Source organism: Phocoena phocoena, chromosome 16, assembly GCF_963924675.1.
Source record: "Phocoena phocoena chromosome 16, mPhoPho1.1, whole genome shotgun sequence".
NCBI classification, from domain to species: domain Eukaryota; kingdom Metazoa; phylum Chordata; class Mammalia; order Artiodactyla; family Phocoenidae; genus Phocoena; species Phocoena phocoena.
The window spans coordinates 59,402,837-59,423,841 of record NC_089234.1 but is presented as its reverse complement, the minus strand read 5'-3'; the positions used below and the strand labels follow the sequence as shown (position 1 = coordinate 59,423,841).

The following is a 21,005-nucleotide window of genomic DNA, read 5'->3' as shown; positions in this document are numbered from 1 at the left end:
TTGACTACTCTAGGTACCTCATATAAGTGAAATCATACAGTACTTGTCTTTTCATGACTGGCTTATTTCACTTAACATAATGTTCTCAAAGTTCATCCATGCTATAGCATATGTCACACTTTCCTTCCTTTTACAGCCAAACAATATTTTACTGTACGTATATACCACATTTTGCTTATCCATTCATCTGTCAATGGACACGTGGATTGCTTCCACATTTTACCTTTTGTGAATATTGCTCCTATGAACATAAGTGTACATATATCTCTTTGAGACCCTTTCAATTCTTTTGTATATATTGCCAGAAGTGAAATCGCTGGATCATAAGGTCATTCTATGCTTAATTTTTTGAGGAACCACCAGTTCCTACAGTAACCACACCATTTTACAGTCCCACCAAAAGTACACAATGGTTCCGATGTGTCTACATCCTTGCCAACACTTGTTTTCTGTTTCTTTGACAGAAGCCATCTTAATGGGTATGAGATTGTAGCTCGTATTTTTGGTTAGCATTTCCCTAATTAGTGATGTTGACTATTTTTTCATGTGTTTACTGGCCATTTGTAGATCATCTTTGGAAAAAAGTCTACTCAAATCCTTTTCCCATTTTTGAATTGTTTGGGGTATTTTTGGTATTGAATTTTAGGAGTTCTCTATGTATTCTGGATATTAACCCCCTATCAGATATATGATTTGTAAATATTTGTAAATATTTTCTCACGTTCTGTGGGTTGCCTTTTTACTCTGTGGATAGTGTCTTTTGATGCCCCAAAGTTTTAAATTTTGATGAAGTTCAATTTGTCCATTTTTTTCTTTTGTTACCTGTGCCTTTGCTATCCTATCCAAGAGTCAATGAGAAATCTAATATGATGAAGTTTTGACCTATGTTTTTTTCTAAGTGCTTTATTGTTTTAGAACTTGCATTTAGGTCCTTGATCCATTTTTGCATTAAGTTTTGAATGTGGTGTTAGGTAAGAGTCCAACTTCATTCTTTTGCATGTGGATATCCAGTTTTCCTAGCACTACTAGTTGAAAAGACTTACCCTCCCTATTGAATGGTCTTGGCATCCTTGTCAAAAATCATTTGACCATATATGTTAGGGTTTATTCCTCAGCTCTCTATTCTATTCCACTGTTCTGTATGTCTCAGTTTCTGTCAATATCACCCTGTTTTGATTACTGTAGCTTTGTAGTAGGTTTTGAAAACAAAGTACGAGATCCCCAACTTTGTTCTTTTTTAAGACTGTTTTGGATATTTGGGGTCTCTTAAGATTTCATATGAATTATAGAAAGGTTTTTTTTTATTTCTGCAAAAAAATGTCTTTGGAATTTTTATAGGGATTGCACTGAATCTGTAGATCACTTGGAGAAGTACTAACATTTTAACAATATTAAATCTTCTGATCCATGAACATGTGATATGTTTAACTTATTTGTGTCATCTTTAATTTCCTTCAGCAATGTTTTGTAGTTTTATATTTATGTAGATATATCTTTCTCTATTCTTTTACTTTTTACCTTACCATATGGTTATATTTTGAGTTTCTTGTATATAGTGTATTTCTTTATCGAATTTGTAATCTCTGTGTCTTGATATATTTAATGTAATTATTAATATATTAGGGCTTAAGTCTGCTGGGTTTTGTTTGGCCCCTCTTTTTCATTTCTTTGTTTTCTTTTCTCAGCCTTTCTCTGGATTACCTGAGCATTCTTTAGAATTCCATTTTTATTTATCTATAATACTTTTGAATATATCTCTTTGTATAGATGTTCTAGTCATTGCTATAGGTATAGCATTATATATATACTATTTATTACAATCTACTGATGTCATCATTTCACTAGTTTGAATGAAGTATAGAACCTTACCTCCCTTTATGTCCCCTTGCCCTCCCTGTTTATAATTGCCAAAAATACTTTCTCAATATACAGAACCACATCAGATAGTGTTATACTTTGTTTCAAGTGTCAAACACAATTTAGAAAACTCAAGGAGAAGGAAAGCTTATTTTATCTGTCCAAATTTTTGCTTACCATATTCTTTCTTCTTTCCTGATGTTTCTAGGTTCTTTCTTTTATCATTCCCTTTCTGTTCAGAGAACTTCCTTCAACCATTCTTTTAGGGTAGGTCTTCTGGTGACAAATTCTTAGTTTTCTTTCATTTGAGAATATCTTGATTTCCACTTCATATCTTTTATTTAGGTATTCCATTCTAGGTGAGCAGTTCTTTTACCACTTTGTAAATATTGTTCCATTTCCTTTGGGCCTCCATGTTTTCTGATGAGAAACTGATACCATTGTAGTTGTTTTCCCCTGCTTTCAATTTTTTTTTTCTGTGTCTTCAGTTTTCAGAAGTTTTACTATGGTGTTCCTTAGTACAGATTTCTTTTGGGTTTATCCTGTTGGGACTTTGCTCAGCTTCCTGAATCTGTAGGTTTATGTCTCTAGCCAAATTTGGGGAGTTTTCAGGCTTAACTTCTTTGAATACTTTTCCAGCCTCACTCTCTTTCTTCTCTCCTTCTGATACTCCAATAACACTGTTAAATCTTTTGGCATAGTCCCACAGGACTCTGAAGTTCTGTTCATATTCTTTTAGTCTATTTCTTCTACATTACTCAGATTGAGTAATTTCTATTGTTCTATCTTCCAGTTCACTGATTCTTTCCCCTTTTTCCTCCATTCTGCTGTTGAGCCCATTCACTGAGCTTTTCATAGCAGTTAATGTATTTTTCAGTTCTAAAATTTCTACTAGATTCTTCTTTATATCTTCTATTTCTTACTGAGACTTTCTATTTCCCCTATGAGTCTATCTATTGTTTTTTCATTTGTTTCCAACATGTTTACAATTGCTCATTGAAGCATTTTTATCATGGCTTCTTTAAAATCTTTGTCTAATAATGCTAACATATCTATCATCTTGGTGTTACCATCTACTGATTATTTGTTTAATTCAGTTTGAGATCTTCTAGTTCTTAGTATAATGAGTGATTTTCAAATGAAACCTGGAATTTTTATATTATGCTATGAAACTCTGAATCATACTTAAACCTTCTTTTTTGCTGGCATTTTTTGACACCGCTCCTACACAGGAAGGGGAGAGGCAATGCCTCATTATTTTCAGGTGGAGATAGAAGTCTAGGTTCCCCACTCAATCTCCATTAATACCTGAGTGGGGCAGCTCCTCCGTACTGCTGAGGGAAAATGGGGGCTCTGATTCCTTACTTGTTCTCTACTGATACTACAGTGGGTGTAGATGCATTACCACTAGGTGATGGTGAGTTTTGATTTTACACTAGACCCTGTTTGACACACGCCAGTGGGGAGCGGAGGAGCACCTCGTTACTGCCAGATTGCGGCAGAAGCCCTGGCTCCCCATGTGGTCTCCATTAAAACCACATGTTGAGGGAATTCCTTGGCAGTCCAGTGGTTAGGACTCGGTGCTTTCACTGCCTGGGCACAGGATCAATCCCCGGTCAGGGAACTAAGATCCCACAAGCTGCGCAGCATGGCCAAAGGGAAAATAACAAAAAACAAAAAGCACATGTTGAGAGAGGGGGGTCATTACCATAGAGCACAAAAGTCCTGGCTTCCTACTTGGTCTTCTCTGACACCACTCAAGTAGGGTGTTGAGGCATGTTATTTCAGCTTTGTGCGTGTGTAAGCCTAGGTTCCCCACTTGGCTTGGGTATGGGTGGGGCCACAGTTTTTTTTTCTGGGCATTTGACTGGAGTAGAGCAGTTTCTGTCTAAATGTTTTCTGTCATGCTAGGCTGCCCCCTTTCCTGGTCTTTTGATTAGAGAGAGCAGACTTTTGTTGTTGGTTGGTTGGTTTGATCTGTACCCATTTTTGTTTCCAGGTTGCTGGCTTCTTCAGCATACAGTTTGGGATAGATGAGGCAAAAAGAAAACCCAAGGAACTCATACTGTCTTTCCTCAAGTCTCATTTCTTTCTTCTCTCTACCTTTCAGAGTCTGTTATATAAATAATGTCCAGGGTTTATAGTTCTGAGAGGAATAGAGGAAAGTATATCTAGTCCATCTTCTTGGAGGCAGAAGTTCTGTTTAAAATTCTTCTTGATGGGCTTCCCTGGTGGCGCAGTGGTTGAGAGTCCACCTGATGATGCAGGGGACACGGGTTTGTGCCCCAGTCCGGGAAGATCCCACATGCCCCGGAGCAGCCTGACCCATGAGCCATGGCCACTGAGCCTGCGCGTCTGGAGCCTGTGCTCAGCAACGGGAGAGGCCACAACAGTGAGAGGCCCGTGTACAGCAAAAAAAAAAAAAAATTCATCTTAATTTCTAATGACTGTACTTAAGATTATAAATGTATCTCTAAGCACTACGTTAGCTATATCCCACAGTTTTGGTATTTGGTGTTTTACTGTTGACTTGATTCTAGCTGCTTTGCAGTTTTTATTATGATTTCTTCTTTGTCTCATGAATTATTCATAATAATTTTTGCTATATTTTTGTTATTTCTTATTTTTTTGACTGTTGTATTTTGGTCAGAAAGCTTTGTCTGTATGCTATTGATTCTCTGGTATATGGCAGGACTTGCTTTGTGGCCTGGTAAGTGGCCAGCTTTTATTATACAAATGTTCCTTGTATGTTTTAAGAAAATACATATTATTTAATGATCAACATAACTCTATGATTACTAATTCTTAGAGAAATTTTTTTTGTCTACCCAGCACCTAGACAGATATGATGGTGAGTGAACTTCTTTTCTAGTCCAATCTTTTTGAGAGTCTCGGCTTACGACGAGGTAGGTGGTCTCACTCTCAACTTCCCATCTACAGCAGCCCAAGTCTCTGTCTCTGCAAGAGCATTAAAATCCAAGCCCCTGGGTTTTAGAATACTGCCCTCTCCCCCCACACCACCACACACCAACGGCAGCTGTTCAAGAGTTCCAGGTTTCAGTTTCTGTTTTGTTTCTGGAACAAAGGAACTACCATTTCTTTCTCACGAGTTCAGTGACATGCTTAAAATAAGGGTCCAGTATTGCCTTTCCTATCCAGCATGCTAGGGAAGAAGGCAATTGAGATACAACTCTTACTTGGGGTGACAGAGAAGCACAGAGGAAAGAAGAAAGAAGTAGAAGAGAGTGGGTGGGATAAAAGAGGGCAGGTCAAATGGATGCCTCCGTGGTTGACTGATTCCCACCTATGCCAGAGCTAGGAATCACTGCTCTTGAACAGTGTTTCCCAGTAATCACCTGAGACATTTTTTTCCCAAGGTACAGCTACCTAGGCTCTTCCCATGGCAATTGTGAATTTAGTGGTATGGGGTGGGATCCTGAAGATTACTTTCTCCCAGATTACTTTCTCTCAGGTGACTGTTATGGAAAGAAAGGTCTGGAAAGCATTGCTCTAGAATACTGTATAGATTCTCAGGTCCACCTCTCCGGGTTTGGGATCTTGGAATCTGTGGGTTTTCGCAGGCACCTTAGGAGATGTGCCACTAAAAAATAACAAAAACAAAAAATAACAAGTATGGGTCATCAATCGGATCAAGATTGCAGAGGAATAGGATGGGGAGCTCACCTTCTGCCACAAATACATCAAAAATACATCTACATGTGGAATGATTCTCACAGAACATCTACTGAATGCTGGCAGAAGACCTCAGACTTCCAAAAGGGCAAGAAAATCTCCACATAACTTGGATAACAAAAGAAAAGAGAAAAAAAAGAGAGAAAGGAATCAGGATGGGACCTGTGCTCCCAGGAGGGAGCTGTGAAAGAGGGAAAGTTTCCACACACTGGGAAGTCACCTCACTGGTGGGGAGATCAGCCAGAACAGAGGGGGAGCTTTAGAGCCTCAGAGGAGAGTGCAGCAAGCGATTTGCAGAGGACAAAGCAGAGAGAACCCTGCACAGATGGTTGGTGTCACCACCCGGCACTCGCCAGCCTGATACGCTTGTCCACTGAGGCGAGCGGGGGCTGGGTGCTGAGGCTCAGGCTTTGGAGGTCAGACCAGGGGAGAGGACTGGGGTTGGCTGCGTGCAGACAGCCTGAGGGGGCAAGGGTGTGGTGTCCCTCAATCAAGGGAGTACAGGAAGAAGCCTGGGCCCACGAGAGAGGCAAGACGCCATTGTTGGGGGTGCGAGAGGAGAGAGGCGGGACCTCCATAGGAGTTTCTTTCTCCACGCACACTCTCAGGTGGCAAGGCACTGCCCACCTGAGCTCCAGGGGCAGGTACGAGCTGCCACTGCCATCTCGGACGCCAGAGGTGGGCGCAGACTGCTGCCACTACCAAGGGTCCCGCAACTGGGCATCAACCACTGCCCCAACCGCTGCCTTCCTGGGAGTGTGCTCAGGCTGTGCACCCGCACACCCACCATCAAGGGGATAACGGCCAGCACAAACTGTGGAAAGAGACAGCAAGCGTCCAAACCAAAAACAGCCCTCACGCCAAAAATATATTTAACCCACGCAAGCTATGCAGGGACATTCCCACATATAAATAGCCCTCCAAGACGAGAGTAGATTACCATTTCTCCTAAACTCACAGAGTAAGAGAAATATAAGCAAAAATGAAGAAGCAATTAAATTGCTTCTTTGACTCCCAGTTAAAAGACCAAGAGAATTCCCCAGAAGGAACAAACAAGGAAACAGACCTCTTCAGTCTAAGACAGCAAGTTCTAAAAGGTAATGAAAATACTGAAAGTATTAAGAAAGGCTATTGGCAGAAATGCAGATTACGGTAAAAAGGAACTAGAAACTACGAGGAGGAGCCAAGAAAAATTAGAAAATTCATTTGCCAAGACAAAAGCTGAGCTAAAGGCAATGAATACCAGAATGAATAATGCAGAAGAAAGAATAAGGAATCTGGAAGATAGAATAATGGAAATTACCCAATCAAAACAGCAGAGAGAAAACCAAGTGAAAAAAAAAAGAAAGCAATATAAGAGACCTATGGGATAATATAAAGAATGCCTATCTATGCATAATAGGTATTCCAGAAGGAGAAGAAAGAGAAAAGGGTATTGAAAATGTATTTGAAGAAATTATGGCTGAAAAAATCCCAAATCTAAAGAAGGAAACAGATATCTAGATGCAAGAAGCACAGAGGGTCCGAAACAAGATGAACCCAAACCGACCTACACCAAGACATATTCTAATAAAAATGGCAAAAGTTAAAGATAAAGAGAGCATTCTAAAGGCAGCAAGAGAAAAACAAATAGTTAATTACAAGGGAACTCCCATAAGGCTATCAGCTGATTTCTCTACAGAAACGCTGCAGGTCAGAAGAGTGGCAAAATATATTCAAAGTTTTGAAAGGGAAAAATCTGCAACCTAAAATACTCTACCCAACAAGATTATCATTCAGAATAGGAGGGGAAATAATTTCTCAGACAAGCAAAAACTAAAAGAATACAGCAATACTAAACCTATCCTAAAAGAAATATTGAAAGGTCTTCTCTAAATAGAAAAGAAACAAGAAGATATAAGAAGGAGGAAATCACAGTTTACAGTTGGAAAGTAAATCACTTAAAATAGTCAGTCTACAGATCAAAAAAAAAACTTATTTGTGAAAGTGATGATAAACACAAGGAACAGAAAAAGGATAAACATGAAGATGTAAAAAAGGACATCAAAATCCTAAAACGTGGGAAAGGAGGGTAAGAAAATGTAGATTCTTTTTTTTAGAATGTGTTTGAACCTATATGACTATCAGTCTAAAGCAAGCAGATATAGGAAGAGGTTACGATACTGGAAAAGCAGGGCAACCACAAATCAAAAATATACAATAGATTACTAAACCCAAAAAGAAGAGAACACATGCATAAAATAAAAGGAAATCATCAAACCACAAAAAGAAAAACTAAAAGAAAAAGAAAGGAACAAAAAAGAAACATAGAATCAACTGGAAAACAAGGTTTAAAATGGCAATAAAGGACTTCCCTGGTGGCACAGTGGTTAAGAATCCGCATGCCAATGCAGGGGACACGGGTTCAAGCCCTGGTCCAGGAAGATCCCACATGCCGCGGAGCAACTAAGCCCATGCGCCACAACAGCTGAGCCTGCGTTCTAGAGTCTTTAAGCCACAACTACTGAGCCGACATGCCACCACTACTGAAGTCTGCACGCCTAGAGCCTGTGCTCTGCAACAAGAGAAGGCACCGCAATGAGAAGCCTGCGCACTGCAACAAAGAGTAGCCCCCACTCGCCGCAACTAGAGAAAGCCTGTGCCCAGCAATGAAGACCCAACGCAGTCAAAAATAAATGAATAAATTTTTTTTTTTAAATGGCAATAAATACATATGTATCAATAATTACCTTAAATGTCAATAGACTGAATGCTCCAATCAAAAGACAAAGAGTGGCAGACTGGATTAAAAAAACAAGAGCCTACAATATGCTGCCTACAAGAGACACACCTTAGGGCAAAGGACACACACAGATTGAAAGTGAGGGGATGGAAAAAGATGTTTCATGCAAACAGAAATGACAAGAAAGCAGGAGCTGAAATATTCATATCAGACAAAATAGATTTTAAAATAAAGGCCATAAAGAAAGACAAAGAAGGACATTATATAATGGTAAAAGGATGAATAAAAGAAGAGGATTTTACACTTGTCAACATATATGCACCTAATCCATTCACGATAAAAACTCTTACCAAAGTAGGTATACAGGGAATATATCTCAACATAATAAAAGCCATTATGACAAACCCACAGCCAATATAATACTCAATGGTGAAAAGCTGAAAGACTTCCCATTAAAATTTGGAACAAGACAAGGATGCCCACTCTTACTACTTCCATTCAACATAGTATTGGAAGTCCTAGCCACAGCAATCAGACAAGAGAAAGGAATAAAAGGTATCCAAATTGGAAGGGAAGAGGTAAAACTGTTCCTATATGCAGATGACATGATACTATATATAGAAAACCCTAAGGACTCCATGCAAAAACTACTAGGTCTAATAAATTCAGCAAAGCAGCAAGATACAAGATCAACATTCAGAAATCGGCTGCATTTCTTTACACTAACAATGAAATATCAGAAAGGGAATGTAAAAAAACAATACCTTTGGGAATTCCCTGGTGGTCCAGTGGTTAGGACTCCATGCTCTCACTACAGAGGGCCTGGTTTCCATCCATCCATGGTTGGGGAACTAAAATCCCACAAGCCACTTGGTGCAGCCAAAAAAGAAAAAAAAAAAAAAACTTTTTAAAATCGCACCAAAAAAAAAAAAATACCTAGGAATAAACTGACCAAAGAGGTGAAAGACTTATATGCTGAGAACTATAAAACATTAATAGAGGAAATTAAAGATGATTCAAAGAAACAGATATCCCATGCTCTTGGACTGGAAGAATTAATAGTTAAAATGGCAATATTACCCAAAGCAATCTACAGATTTAATGCAATCCCTATCAAATTACCCATGACATTTTTCACAGAACTAGAACAAATGATCCAAAAATTTATATGGAACCATAAAAGACCCAGAATTGCCAAAGCAATCCTAAGGAAAAAAACAAAGTAGGAGGCATAACTCTATCAGACTTCAGACAATACTACAAAGCTACAGTAACCAAAACAGTATGGTATTGGTACAAAAACAGACATACACATCAATGCAACAGAATAGAGAGCCCAGAAATAAACCCACACACCTATGGTCAATTAATCTTCAACAAAGGAGGCAAGAATATACAATGGGAAAAAGACAGTCTCTTCAGCAAGTCATGCTGGGAAAGTTAAGACAGCTGCATGTAAATCAATGAAGTTATAACACATACAGCAGCACAAAAATAAATTCAAAACACCTTAAAGATTTAAACATAAGACAAGACACCATAAAACTCCTATAAAAAAGCATAGGCAAAACATTCTCTGCCATAAATTGTACCAATGTTTTCTTTGGTCAGTCTTCCAAGGGAATAGAAATAAGAACAAAAATAAAGAAATGGGACCTAATCACCCTTACAAGTTTTTGCATAGCAAAGGAAACCATTAAAAAAATGAGAGAGACTTCCCTGGTGGTCCAGTGGTTAAGAATCCACCTTCCAATGCAGGGGATATCGGTTCAATCCCTGGTTGGGGAACTAAGATCCCACATGCTGGGGGACAACTAAGCCCATGTGTCGCAACTACTGAGCACATGAGCCACAATTAGAGAGAAGCCCGTGCACCACAACGAAAGAGCCTACATGCTGCAACGGAGATCCTGTGTACCGTAACTAAGACCCGACACAGCCAAAAAATAAATAAATAAAGATTGGGACTTCTCTGGTGGCACAGTGGTTAAGAATCCACCTGCCAATGCAGGGGATAAGGGTTCAAGCCCTGGTCTGGGAAGATCCCACATGCCGCGGAGCAACCAAGCCTGTGCGCCACAACTACTGAGCCTGCGCTCTAGAGCCCATGAGCCAGAACTACTGAGCCCATGCGCCTAGAGCCCATACTCTGCAACAAGAGAAGCCACAGCAATGAGAAGCCTGTGCACCACAACAAAGAGTAGCCCCCGCTCACCACAACTAGAGAAAGCCCATGTGCAGCAACAAAGGCCCAACACAGCCAAAAATAAATAAATAAATATTTGTTTAAAAAAATTTAAATAAATAAATAAATATTAAGAAAAGAAAAAGAAAAAAAAAAAGAAAAGACAACATACAGAATGAGAGAAAAGATTTGCAAATGATGCAACCAACAAGGGCTTAATCTCCAAAATATAGAAACAGCTCATACAACTGAACAACAAAAAAACAAACAACGCAATAGAAAAATGGGCAGAAGACCTTAATAAACATTTCTCCAAAGACATACAGATGGCCAGTAGGCACATGAAAAGATGCTCGACACCACTAATTATTAGAGAAATACAAATCAAAACTACAATGAGGTACCACCTCACACCACTCAAAATGGCCATCGTCAAAAGTCTACAAATAACAAATACTGGAGAGGGTGTGAAGAAAAGGGAACCCTCCCAAACTGTTGGTGGGAATGTAACTTGGTGCAGCCACTATGGAAAACAGTGTGGAGATTCCTCATAAAATTAAAAATAGAACTACCATATGATCCAGCAATCCCACTCCTGGGCATATACCCAGACAAAACTATAATTCAAAAAGATACATGAACCCCTATGTTAATAGCAGTACTATTCACAATAGCCAAGACATGGAAACAACCTAAATGTCCATCAACAGATGAATGGATAAAGAAGATGTGGTACATATATACAATGGAATACTTCTCAGACATAAAGAAGAATGAAATAATGCCATTTGCAGCAACATGGATGTAACCAGAGATTATCATACTAAGTAAAGTAAGTCAGAAAGAGAAAGACAAATACCATATGATATCACTTATATGTAGAATCTAAAATATGGCAGAAAAAAAAGTGGATATATGTGTATGTATAACTGACTCACTTTGCTGTACAGCAGAAACTAACACAAAATTGTAAACCAACCATACTCCAATAAAATAATTTTTTTAATTAAAAAAAAGTCCTCATAAGTCAAATTACAGTATATCTTAATGTGAACATTCAAAATGACAATTCTAATTTAAACATATCTCGAGGTTACTAATTTTAATAATAAAAAGACAAAACAAAACAAAAATAAATAAATTAAATATGGCACAAATGAACCTATCTACAAAACAGAAACAGATTCACAGATACAGAGAACAGACTTGTGCTTGCCAAGGTGGAGGGGTGAGGGAGAGGGATGGACTGGGAGTTTAGGGTTAGTAGGTGCAAATTATCAGATTTAAAATGGATAAACAACAAGGTTCTACTGTATAGCACAAGGAACTATATCCAATCCCCTGGGATAAACTGTAATGGAAAAGAATATTAAAAAAGAATGTATGTATGTGTATAACTGAGCCACTTTGCTGTACAGCAGAAATTAGCACAACACTGTAAATCAACTATACTTCAATAAAAAATAAATTAAATAAATAAATTTTTAAAAACCACATTACCAAAAAATAAAAAAGAGTATGGGTTAAAACAAACAAAAAAGACTTAGCCTAGAATACAGGTTTAGGAACAAAGTATTTCAGAGATAATATTATGTAGTTAGAAACTGTAAAAGTGTGAATACAGAAACTATCCATCTATTTATCCATTCATTCATTCAACAAACATTTTTTGAGCCTCTCTCTATCCCAGATATTTCTAAGCACTAGAAATTCTGAAATAAATAAATAAATAAATAAATAAATACAGCCCTGATTTCAAAAAGTGTCTCCTCTAACAAGGGAGGCAAATTAATAATTGCTATACAGTTTGGTGAATACACAGAAGTACAGATAGGGCTGCCAGGTAAAATACAAGATGCCAAATTAAATTTGAATTTCAGATAAACAACAAATAATTTTTTTAGTGTAAGTATGTCCCAAATTTTGTTTTTTGGGGTTTTTTGTTTGTTTGTTTTGTTTTTTTCCCCTAAATCTGGCAACCTTAAATATAGGAATACAAAGGAAAAGCTCACAAATCAGCTTAGGAGACGAAGGCTGCAAATTTCAGTTATATGTCTATTCATTTACGCCCATGGATTGAATTGAGCATTATCTACATTCTTACTTGTTTGACTGTTAATAAGAATTGATTAGTTACTAAAAAGTTATTAAATAATATTTTTTAGGGAAATTAAAATGAGTTGTACACATGAATAGATCAAATTATCTATATATGATTGGTCTTGTTTCAAACTGGGGGCTGTTTTTTTCATAAAAGAGCATGTTTGCTTCCATGTTATTGCTTATTGTTCTTCAAAATTGTATAAATATTCTTTTTTTTTGATCATATGTATGTTTTACTATCAGCTTCTGGAAAGAATAAAGTCAATTTGGAAAATAAAAAAAAATTTTTTTTTAAAGTTCAGTTATGTGTCAAAAGGTCTTCAATACAAACTGATTAAAATTAGTAGGTCATGGTGACAGCTGCCAGAACCAGGTGGGACTCAAAGTATACTGTGTTATTCCCAGATTAAAAAGGTAAGGTGTGTTCATCTGTCCCTACAACAGCTACTAAATATCTCAGAATACCCTGATCACTCATGTAATTAACATATTTAGAATCCCAAGGACTTACAGAACACAGGTTTGTGGGCGAGGTCATGTAAAGTGACTCCTCCTTCAGGATTGAACTCAAAACTGCAAGTGAAGTTGTATTTTGCAGTTCCTTCTGGAGAAACAACAATTTTTGCAGAGTCTCCCAGAACCACCTGATTGAATTCTGCACGGATAAAGGTAACTGGAGTATCTCCTTTAAAACCTTTCTGTTGACAGAAAAATACTTTACAATTATATTCAAATAGAGAATTTTCCTACATATCTGGCAACCCAATTTGACTTTATATAGCATTTTGCACGTTTTCCTAACAAGCTATGTTATAAATACAAACGGGGGAAGTAGAAAGTCATTAAACAAATCTAGTTGTAGCTAAATGCAACATTCTATTTAAAGGCCGTTAAGTTGGAAGCTTTGAAAAATAACAGTAATTGTGTTTATATGATTATATAATTGTGGAAGATTTGAAAAAGTGAGGAAAGCACATAGGAAAACAAATTACCTGTAATAATATATTTTCTAGTGTTTTGCTGTGTGTGTGTGTGTATATATATATATATGCACACACATTTATATATACAATTTTATATATACCCTTTAAAAGAAAGTAGAGGTCATTTATTACATCCTGTTTTGGAATAAGCTTTTTGACTTCATAGTACTGAATGAATTTTTTTTTTTTTTTTGCGGTACGTGGGCCTCTCACTGTTGTGGCCTCTCCCGTTGCGGAGCACAGGCTCCGGACGCGCAGGCTCAGCGGCCATGGCTCACAGGCCCAGCCGCTCCGCGGCATGTGGGATCTTCCCAGACCAGGGCACGAACCCGTGTCTCCTGCATCGGCAGGCGGACTCTCAACCACTGCGCCACCAGGGAAGCCCCTGAATGAATATTTTGACGTTTCATTAGTCTTGTAAATTTTAATAGTTATATCATATTGTAGTTTTATTATTTAAATTCATCAAATGAAATTAATCACAAGAGAAGTTCTGGAGGAATTCAGATCCTTTTCAGGAGAAAGGAACTGCTGTCTAGGAAAATGAAAACCAGTAGTTTCACCCCCATTAAGTTTAGTATTCAAATTGCCAGGTATTTTACACATTAATATGACTTGCTGATTATAGACTAACAATAAGGAAAACTGAGAAGGAAGTGCCATTGCTATGTAAAGCCAGGAGGTTTGGTGGTACAGAATAATGCAGAACTCCATGCCTCCTGCTAATGTTCCCAACACATCTTCCCCAAGCCACAACTGGATGACTGACAGGGAGACCTGAGCCCAAAGACAAAAGTACATTCAAGGAGAATGAATAAACTAAGGACTTCCAGGATTCCCAAAAATAACTTTACCAAGTCATATCCATCTGTCACAGTGATCTGCACGGGTCTGCCTGTTGATGACACCTGCTCCATATCAGCACCTGGGCAAAGTCTCTCTGGTCTTCTTTGATCTCTGTGAACATAATGAACGAACCTGTCCCCTTATATACCATAGTTGCACAAGTATCCACATTACATCATAACCAATACCAGGGGAGAACCTAGAGAAATGCCCTAGTCCAGCACTGTTTTGTGCACTTTCCAACCTTTGTTGCCAGATAGGCAGTGCCTTAGGGACCTGGTCACAAGGATGATTCCGCTGGTTAGTGCTAAAAAGATTCTTATACATGTAACTAACCCAAAGCACAAATTATCATAAGGCAAAGAGGGTAGGAATGCCATCACCCCACCTCCCATCCCCCACCTCCTTCAAAGTGTTTTTTGGTAGCTTTTCTTTGTGATGTGCAAAGCTCCCCTCAAGCGTTACTTAACCTCTCAGTTTTAGAAAAATATATTTTGATAACAAGAAAGAGGCAGCCCCACAGAATGTTAGTCCACTGGAAAAAGTCCTGATGTATGTCTCATTTAATCAAAGGTATTTTCAAATTATTTTACAACACTAAGGATACAACTTCAAAAATAAATTGGATATATGTTAAGGAAAAAAAAAAGGTCATGTTTTCTGACTCAATTCAAAGTGGAACTTAATGCAATTCAAATATTTACATTGGATATACTATGCTAAGTGTGTCTAGGACTGGTGGTAGAAAAAAGAAAGAGATATCTTGCTGTCTCCAAGCTTTATAAGTATTCTGCATCTTTCTAGCGACTCCCTCATTTTCCCTGTTACCTACAAGTCCCAGATCACTTGTTCAACGTTATGTCTCCAGGCTCATTCAGGGCCTAAGTGGCCCTGACAACTTTCTTATCAAGTTTACATTTGAAATGATCTTTTACATCAGTCTCCTTTCCTTTTCAATAGTAGCATGTGAATTACGCCTTCACTAGCCTGACCCTGGACAAATGCTTAACTTCTCTGAGCCTCAGTCTCACCTTCCATAAAACAGATAACATAACTTCTGACCTGTTTCACATTTGTTGCGAATATCCACTAAAACAGTAAAACTGCTTAACCTATGAAGCACCGCACAAATGGTGTTATTAATAAGCACTACGTTTCTTGAATGCTTAATTACTTCTTTAGAGACAAGTAATCTATCATACATTTCTGCAGTCCCTGAGTGCCTGGCACCATGCCTTGCCCGCAAGAGGCATTAGCAGCATATCTGTTGAACAATGAGTGCAAGAAATCTGGCTAGTTAAAAGTTATGGTCAAGGCAGTTAAATGGGGGCTCCTGTTGCCGCTGACAAGGCACGCATTTCTTGTCACCTGCTCAGAAGGGGAAAAGTCAGATTAGAAAATGCTTAGATGCACAACACTGTAAATCAACTATACTCCAATAAAATTTTTTTAATTTAAAAAATTAGAAAAACAAAAAATAGCTTAAACAAACAAACCCCAAAAAACAAAAAGAAAGAAATCGTTTAGGTGAAGGAGATGATGTGACTGGGAGTGGTCTGGGGACAGGAGCGCTGGCTGCGCTTACTGGAGGGGAATCTCGGCGCAAAGTGGGAAGTGGGGTCTCAGTCTGGCTTATGGGTGGGAGGCCTGGGCTTGGCGAGAGCGTCCGCGCCTAGCGGGGTCGGTGGCGTTCAAGTACGGGAGTACAGTAGTGCAGGGATGCGGCGTGTGCGTTTCAGCCTGGCCGAAGCTTAGGGAGAAGAAACTGAGGTAACACGGTTTGGCCGCAGGGCCGGGGTGGGGAGGCCGGGAAGAGACAGTTTTCTAAGGAGTAAGAGCAGACTTACCTGACTTAGCCGCAGAGGTGTGTTTTCTTTTGCAACTATAGCAACCAATTACATCTCGCGAGAAATTTGTCTCCACAATCACCGCAAGTTTAACCCAAGACTCGCGATAACATTGTCCGGGAGGGAAAGGGGGACGGGGCGCAAGGTGAGTTTCTGCGCCTGAGTTCCGGAAACCGTGCTCCTCAGCGACAGCCTCTGTATTTGCGGTCACTTGTGTTTTCGCCGATGCCACTTTCCCTTGGCATGTGTTGGCTAAGTACAAAGATTTCCACCTCTCGAGTTTGCTTTTTTGACCCCTTTCTTTCAGTATCTCTCCATAAATAGGAGAAAAACCAAAAGCAAATTTATTTAAAGATAAAATAAAAGCCTTTAATAAACGGTTTTGAAAACAGGTCATTTAAACCTTTCTCCGTGAAAAATGCAGATAAGACAATACTTTAAAAGGGAGCCTGTCTCTCACACACTGTTGGGGAGGATGCAAAACCGCACTGTTTCTAGTGCTAAATATTTCTACAATAAACAGACTCAAAGTATATGATGTTAATGCAAAAATTTAATACGTTTGAAATTCAACATTACTTTAGAGTTGGAATGGCAAAATACAATGGCAAAAGCCTGGAAACAACTCAAACGGAAGAGTGGATGAATACACTGATATATATTCACAATATCACGTATTACAAAGGAGTCAAAATGAATTAACTACAGCTCTTCACAACATGGATGAATCTTAGAAGTATACAACTTTAAAATGTTGCACTGCTAAGAGCCAGCTTGAAGGGGCTCCTGGCCAAATCACAGACAATTTGAGGATCAAGATAAACAATGATAATAATGGATTACAATCCATTGAATAAAATAGGAATACACAAGTTCACATTGATATAAATAAATGAAGAGAAAGGAAAGCTCTTTCTAACAGTAGAATGCCAACCCAATAATGGAGAGGAAATGATGGAAATAGAGAATTACCATTTGGCACCAACTATAGAAGTGGATGATTTAGACATGAGTCTTTAGTGGTAAGATTGGTGTGTGGAGGTTTGATGAGGAATAGGATACTGGCATGATTTTGGAATACTAATCAATTACAAAGGGAAAAACAGTGAATTTAAGAAACCAGCATGATCAAGTGATCAAGGTTAACATCACCAGTGTCGGGAGGAGTCTACATTTTGTGCCTCCTGATGAGACTCACTGGGAAAAGCAAAGCATCATTTTGTGGTACTCCTGCAAACAAGGCACCTCGGTTGTAAGCCGTCCTGTAGAAACTAAGGTCTGTACCCTTTAATAAAACTGTCAAGGCCATGAAAGACTGGCAACTCTTGCAGATTAAAGGAGTCTGAAGATACACAACAACTAAATGCAATACTTATTCCTGTATAGCATGTTGACCCAGAAAGGAAAAGAAACATTGTTGGGATAGTGGGCAAACTTTGAATGGGCTTAGTAGATTGGGTAGTAGTGTTGTACCAATACTGATTTCCTGGTGTGGAAGATTGTTTGCTGTTATGTAGAAGAGTGTCCCTGTTTGGGGGAAAATACCAACTGGAGTGTTTAGGAGTGATGGGACATCATGACTGCAGTTTGCTCTCTCAACCCTCAGAAGTTTCAGAAAAAGACTAATAACAAAGGATATATGCGCACACACACATACTCAAGAGTGAGCAATGAACCAATAACATGTTAACTATATGAGAATCTGGGTGAAGAGGAAATAGGAGCATGGGAGTTCTTTGTACTGTTCTGGCAACTTTTCTATACATTTGAAACTATTTCAAAAGAAATTATTAAACTATACACACACCCACACACTACTCCCCATGGAAACTCTTTGCTTAGGATACAATTACCGGAGCCAAAATTTAAAAACAAATTGTATTTCTGCTAATAAACATATTAAAATTATAAAAATTAAGAAAAAGATTTTTTTTAATTGCAGTGTTATAAGTCATAACAGTTCTCAAAATAAAACTATGCAACTGTTGAGTAAGGCATCTCTCTGGATTTTTTCCCCAGTGAGGGTTGTGAGTGAATCTGCGCTGCAATAACTATCCTACCTTGTGCACACATACCTTTTTTGTTTCACTGTAAGGCTTGCAGGATCCTAGTTCCCCGAATTTAAAAATGGGTATTTGAATAGACATTTTTCCAAAGAAGATACGCAAATGGCTAATAAGCTCAAGAAAATATGCTCGTTAGTCATTAGGGAAATGCAAATCAAAACCACTGTGAGATGCCACTTCACATCCACTAGGATGGCTATATTCAAATAGACAATGATAGTGTTGATAAGAATGAGGAGCAATTGGAAGCCTCACTCATTGCTGGTAGGATCGCAAAATGGTGCATACAGCTGCTGTGGAAAATAGTCTGGCAGATCTTCAAAAGGTTAAACATACTCTCTCTGTGTGTCTCTTTCTTCCCCCCAACACTTTCTTAGTCTCTTTCTCTCTCCCTTTTTTTTTTCAGTCTCTTTGAATCTTTCAGTCTCTCTCTGAGTCTCATTTTTAAAACTGCTCTTTTAGAACAGGAAACAGTTCAGGTCCTGCTGTGGCATGGGGCTTATGTCTCAGTCACGTCTACTGTGAAGCACACGATGCTCTATTTATTGTAGAAAGTGACTTTATTTGCTTTCTAGAATTGTTTGTAACAGATGGTATAAGAGAGGTAATAAGAGAAAAATCTATGCTTGTAAAGAATACAAAAGTTAGTTTTACTTACAGTAATATGACTGTCTTAAACTTATTTTCTGAGAAATAAATGTTCTAATGAGCAGCAAAAAAAAAAAAATTAAACATAAAAATACTGTATGTACCAGCAATTCCACTCATAGTACTATAGCCAAGAGAATTGAAAACATGTGTCCACAGAAAAACTTGTACATGAATGTTCATAGCAGCATTATTCATAATGGTCAATAGGTGAAAACAACCCAAATGTCCATCAATTGATAAATGGACAAGCAAAATGTATATCCAACAATGGATTATCCAGCCACAAATCAGAATGAAGTATTGATTCACGCTACTACACAGGTGAATCTTAAAAACAGTATGCTAATTCAAAGAAGCCAGACACAAAGGGCAATGCATTGTATGATTCCATTCATATGAAAAGCCCCAATAGGGAAATCCAGAGAGACAGAAAGTAGATTAGTGATTCCCAGGGGCTGGGCAGGAGGAGGGGAAAGGGGGAATGACTGCCAATGGGTATAAGTTTTCTTTTTGGGTGATGAAAATGTTCAAAAATTGATGGTGGTGATTGTTGCACAAATGCATGAATATCCTAAAAACGACTGAATTGTACACTTTAAAAGGATGAATGGTATGATATATGAATTATATCTCAATTTTAAAAAATAATTAATTAGTTATGTCTGTGCTGGGTCTTCACTGCTGTGTGCGGGCTTTCTTTTTATTTGCAGCGAGCAGGGTCTGCTCCTCACTGCGGTGCACAGGCCTCCCATTAAGGTGGCCTCTACTGCTGCGGAACATGGGCTCCAGGCGTGTAGACTTCAGCAGTTGTGGCACATGGGCTCAGCATCTGCGGCTCGAGGGCTCTAGAGCACAGGCTCAGCAGCTGTGGTGCACAGGCCGAGCTGCTCCACAGCACGCGGGATCCTCCCGGACCGGGGCTTGAACCTGGAGTCCCCTGAATTGGCAGGCGGACTCTTAACCACTGCACCACCAGGGAAGCCCTCAATTTTTAAAAGCTTAAAAATATATAGCTCATATCTTTTCTTTCCCTAGTACCTTACACCCCTCTTTCTCACCTTTACCAAATCCCATCACTGTTACTTACTTTTCCAAAACCTATATCAAAAATCTATCTTAGGGCATCCCTGGTGGCGCAGTGGTTGAGAGTCCGCCTGCTAATGCAGGGGACACGGGTTCGTGCCCCGGTCCGGGAAGATCCCACGTGCCGTGGAGCGGCTAGGCCCGTGAGCCATGGCCGCTGATCCTGCGCGTCCAGAGCCTGTGCTCCGCAACGGGAGAGGCCACAACAGTGAGAGGCCCGCATACCGCAAAAAAAAAAAAAAAAAAAATCTATCTTAGCCAGTGATCCTTCTACCTATGTATCTTGCTTTTGCCCTGCACTACAGTTGTACAGAGGTCTATCTCTCTAAGAGTAAAGTTGTGTCTTATACCACCTTGTATGTACGTCCCTTGGTACTTACACAAAACAAATGTTTATCGAAATATAATTGATAATTACTATTCTCCCCCTCAATTTTTAGTACAATCATTCACCAGATCTGTATTAAATATCTGCTTTGTACCGGGGAGCTCAACACAAAGAACAAATAGGGTTATTACCCTCAGCAGAATTTATAATCTAACATTTACAATTTCCTTGTATCCTAATTTTTGTTTAGAACCCCCACTAGATTACAAACCTCCTTCCTTTGTACTGATACTTTCCCTAACCTACTGTAATGCTCAACATACTCGGTAAGTAATTGCTCAGTACTGGGAATAAAGCCAGGTTTGAAATCACTGACTCCCTGAACTACTTCTCCAGAGAGCTAGTATTCAATCTCCCAGGAAGATGATTTAAGCCTCATTTATTCATTCATTCAGCACCTCTTATGTGTCAAGCTTCACTGTCTTGAATCATGATTAAATTGCAACTAAAATTAAAGTCTTTCATAAATTATTTTAAAAAATCAAGGGCCAATAAAGATCTCTAGGCAGTCTCAGTAGACGTAAAAGTAGGCTATATATTTTATGCACATAAACACATAATCCCTTTTTCAAAAGTTATTA

At 38.7% G+C, this 21,005-nt stretch overlaps 1 protein-coding gene across 2 annotated transcripts in view; it reads right to left on the bottom strand.

Moving 5' to 3' along the window:
• The window catches only part of CFAP70 (cilia and flagella associated protein 70), an 85,090-nt gene extending 70,630 nt beyond the window's left edge, over positions 1-14,460 (bottom strand). For both annotated transcript variants that reach the window (XM_065894357.1, XM_065894358.1), the window contains exons 1-2: positions 14,398-14,460; positions 13,072-13,258 (exon numbers count right to left, since the gene is read on the bottom strand). In XM_065894357.1, coding sequence (XP_065750429.1) covers positions 13,072-13,258; positions 14,398-14,460 — 250 coding nt within the window. The remainder of the gene's footprint in view (positions 1-13,071; positions 13,259-14,397) is intronic.
• Positions 14,461-21,005: the final 6,545 nt, after the last annotated feature.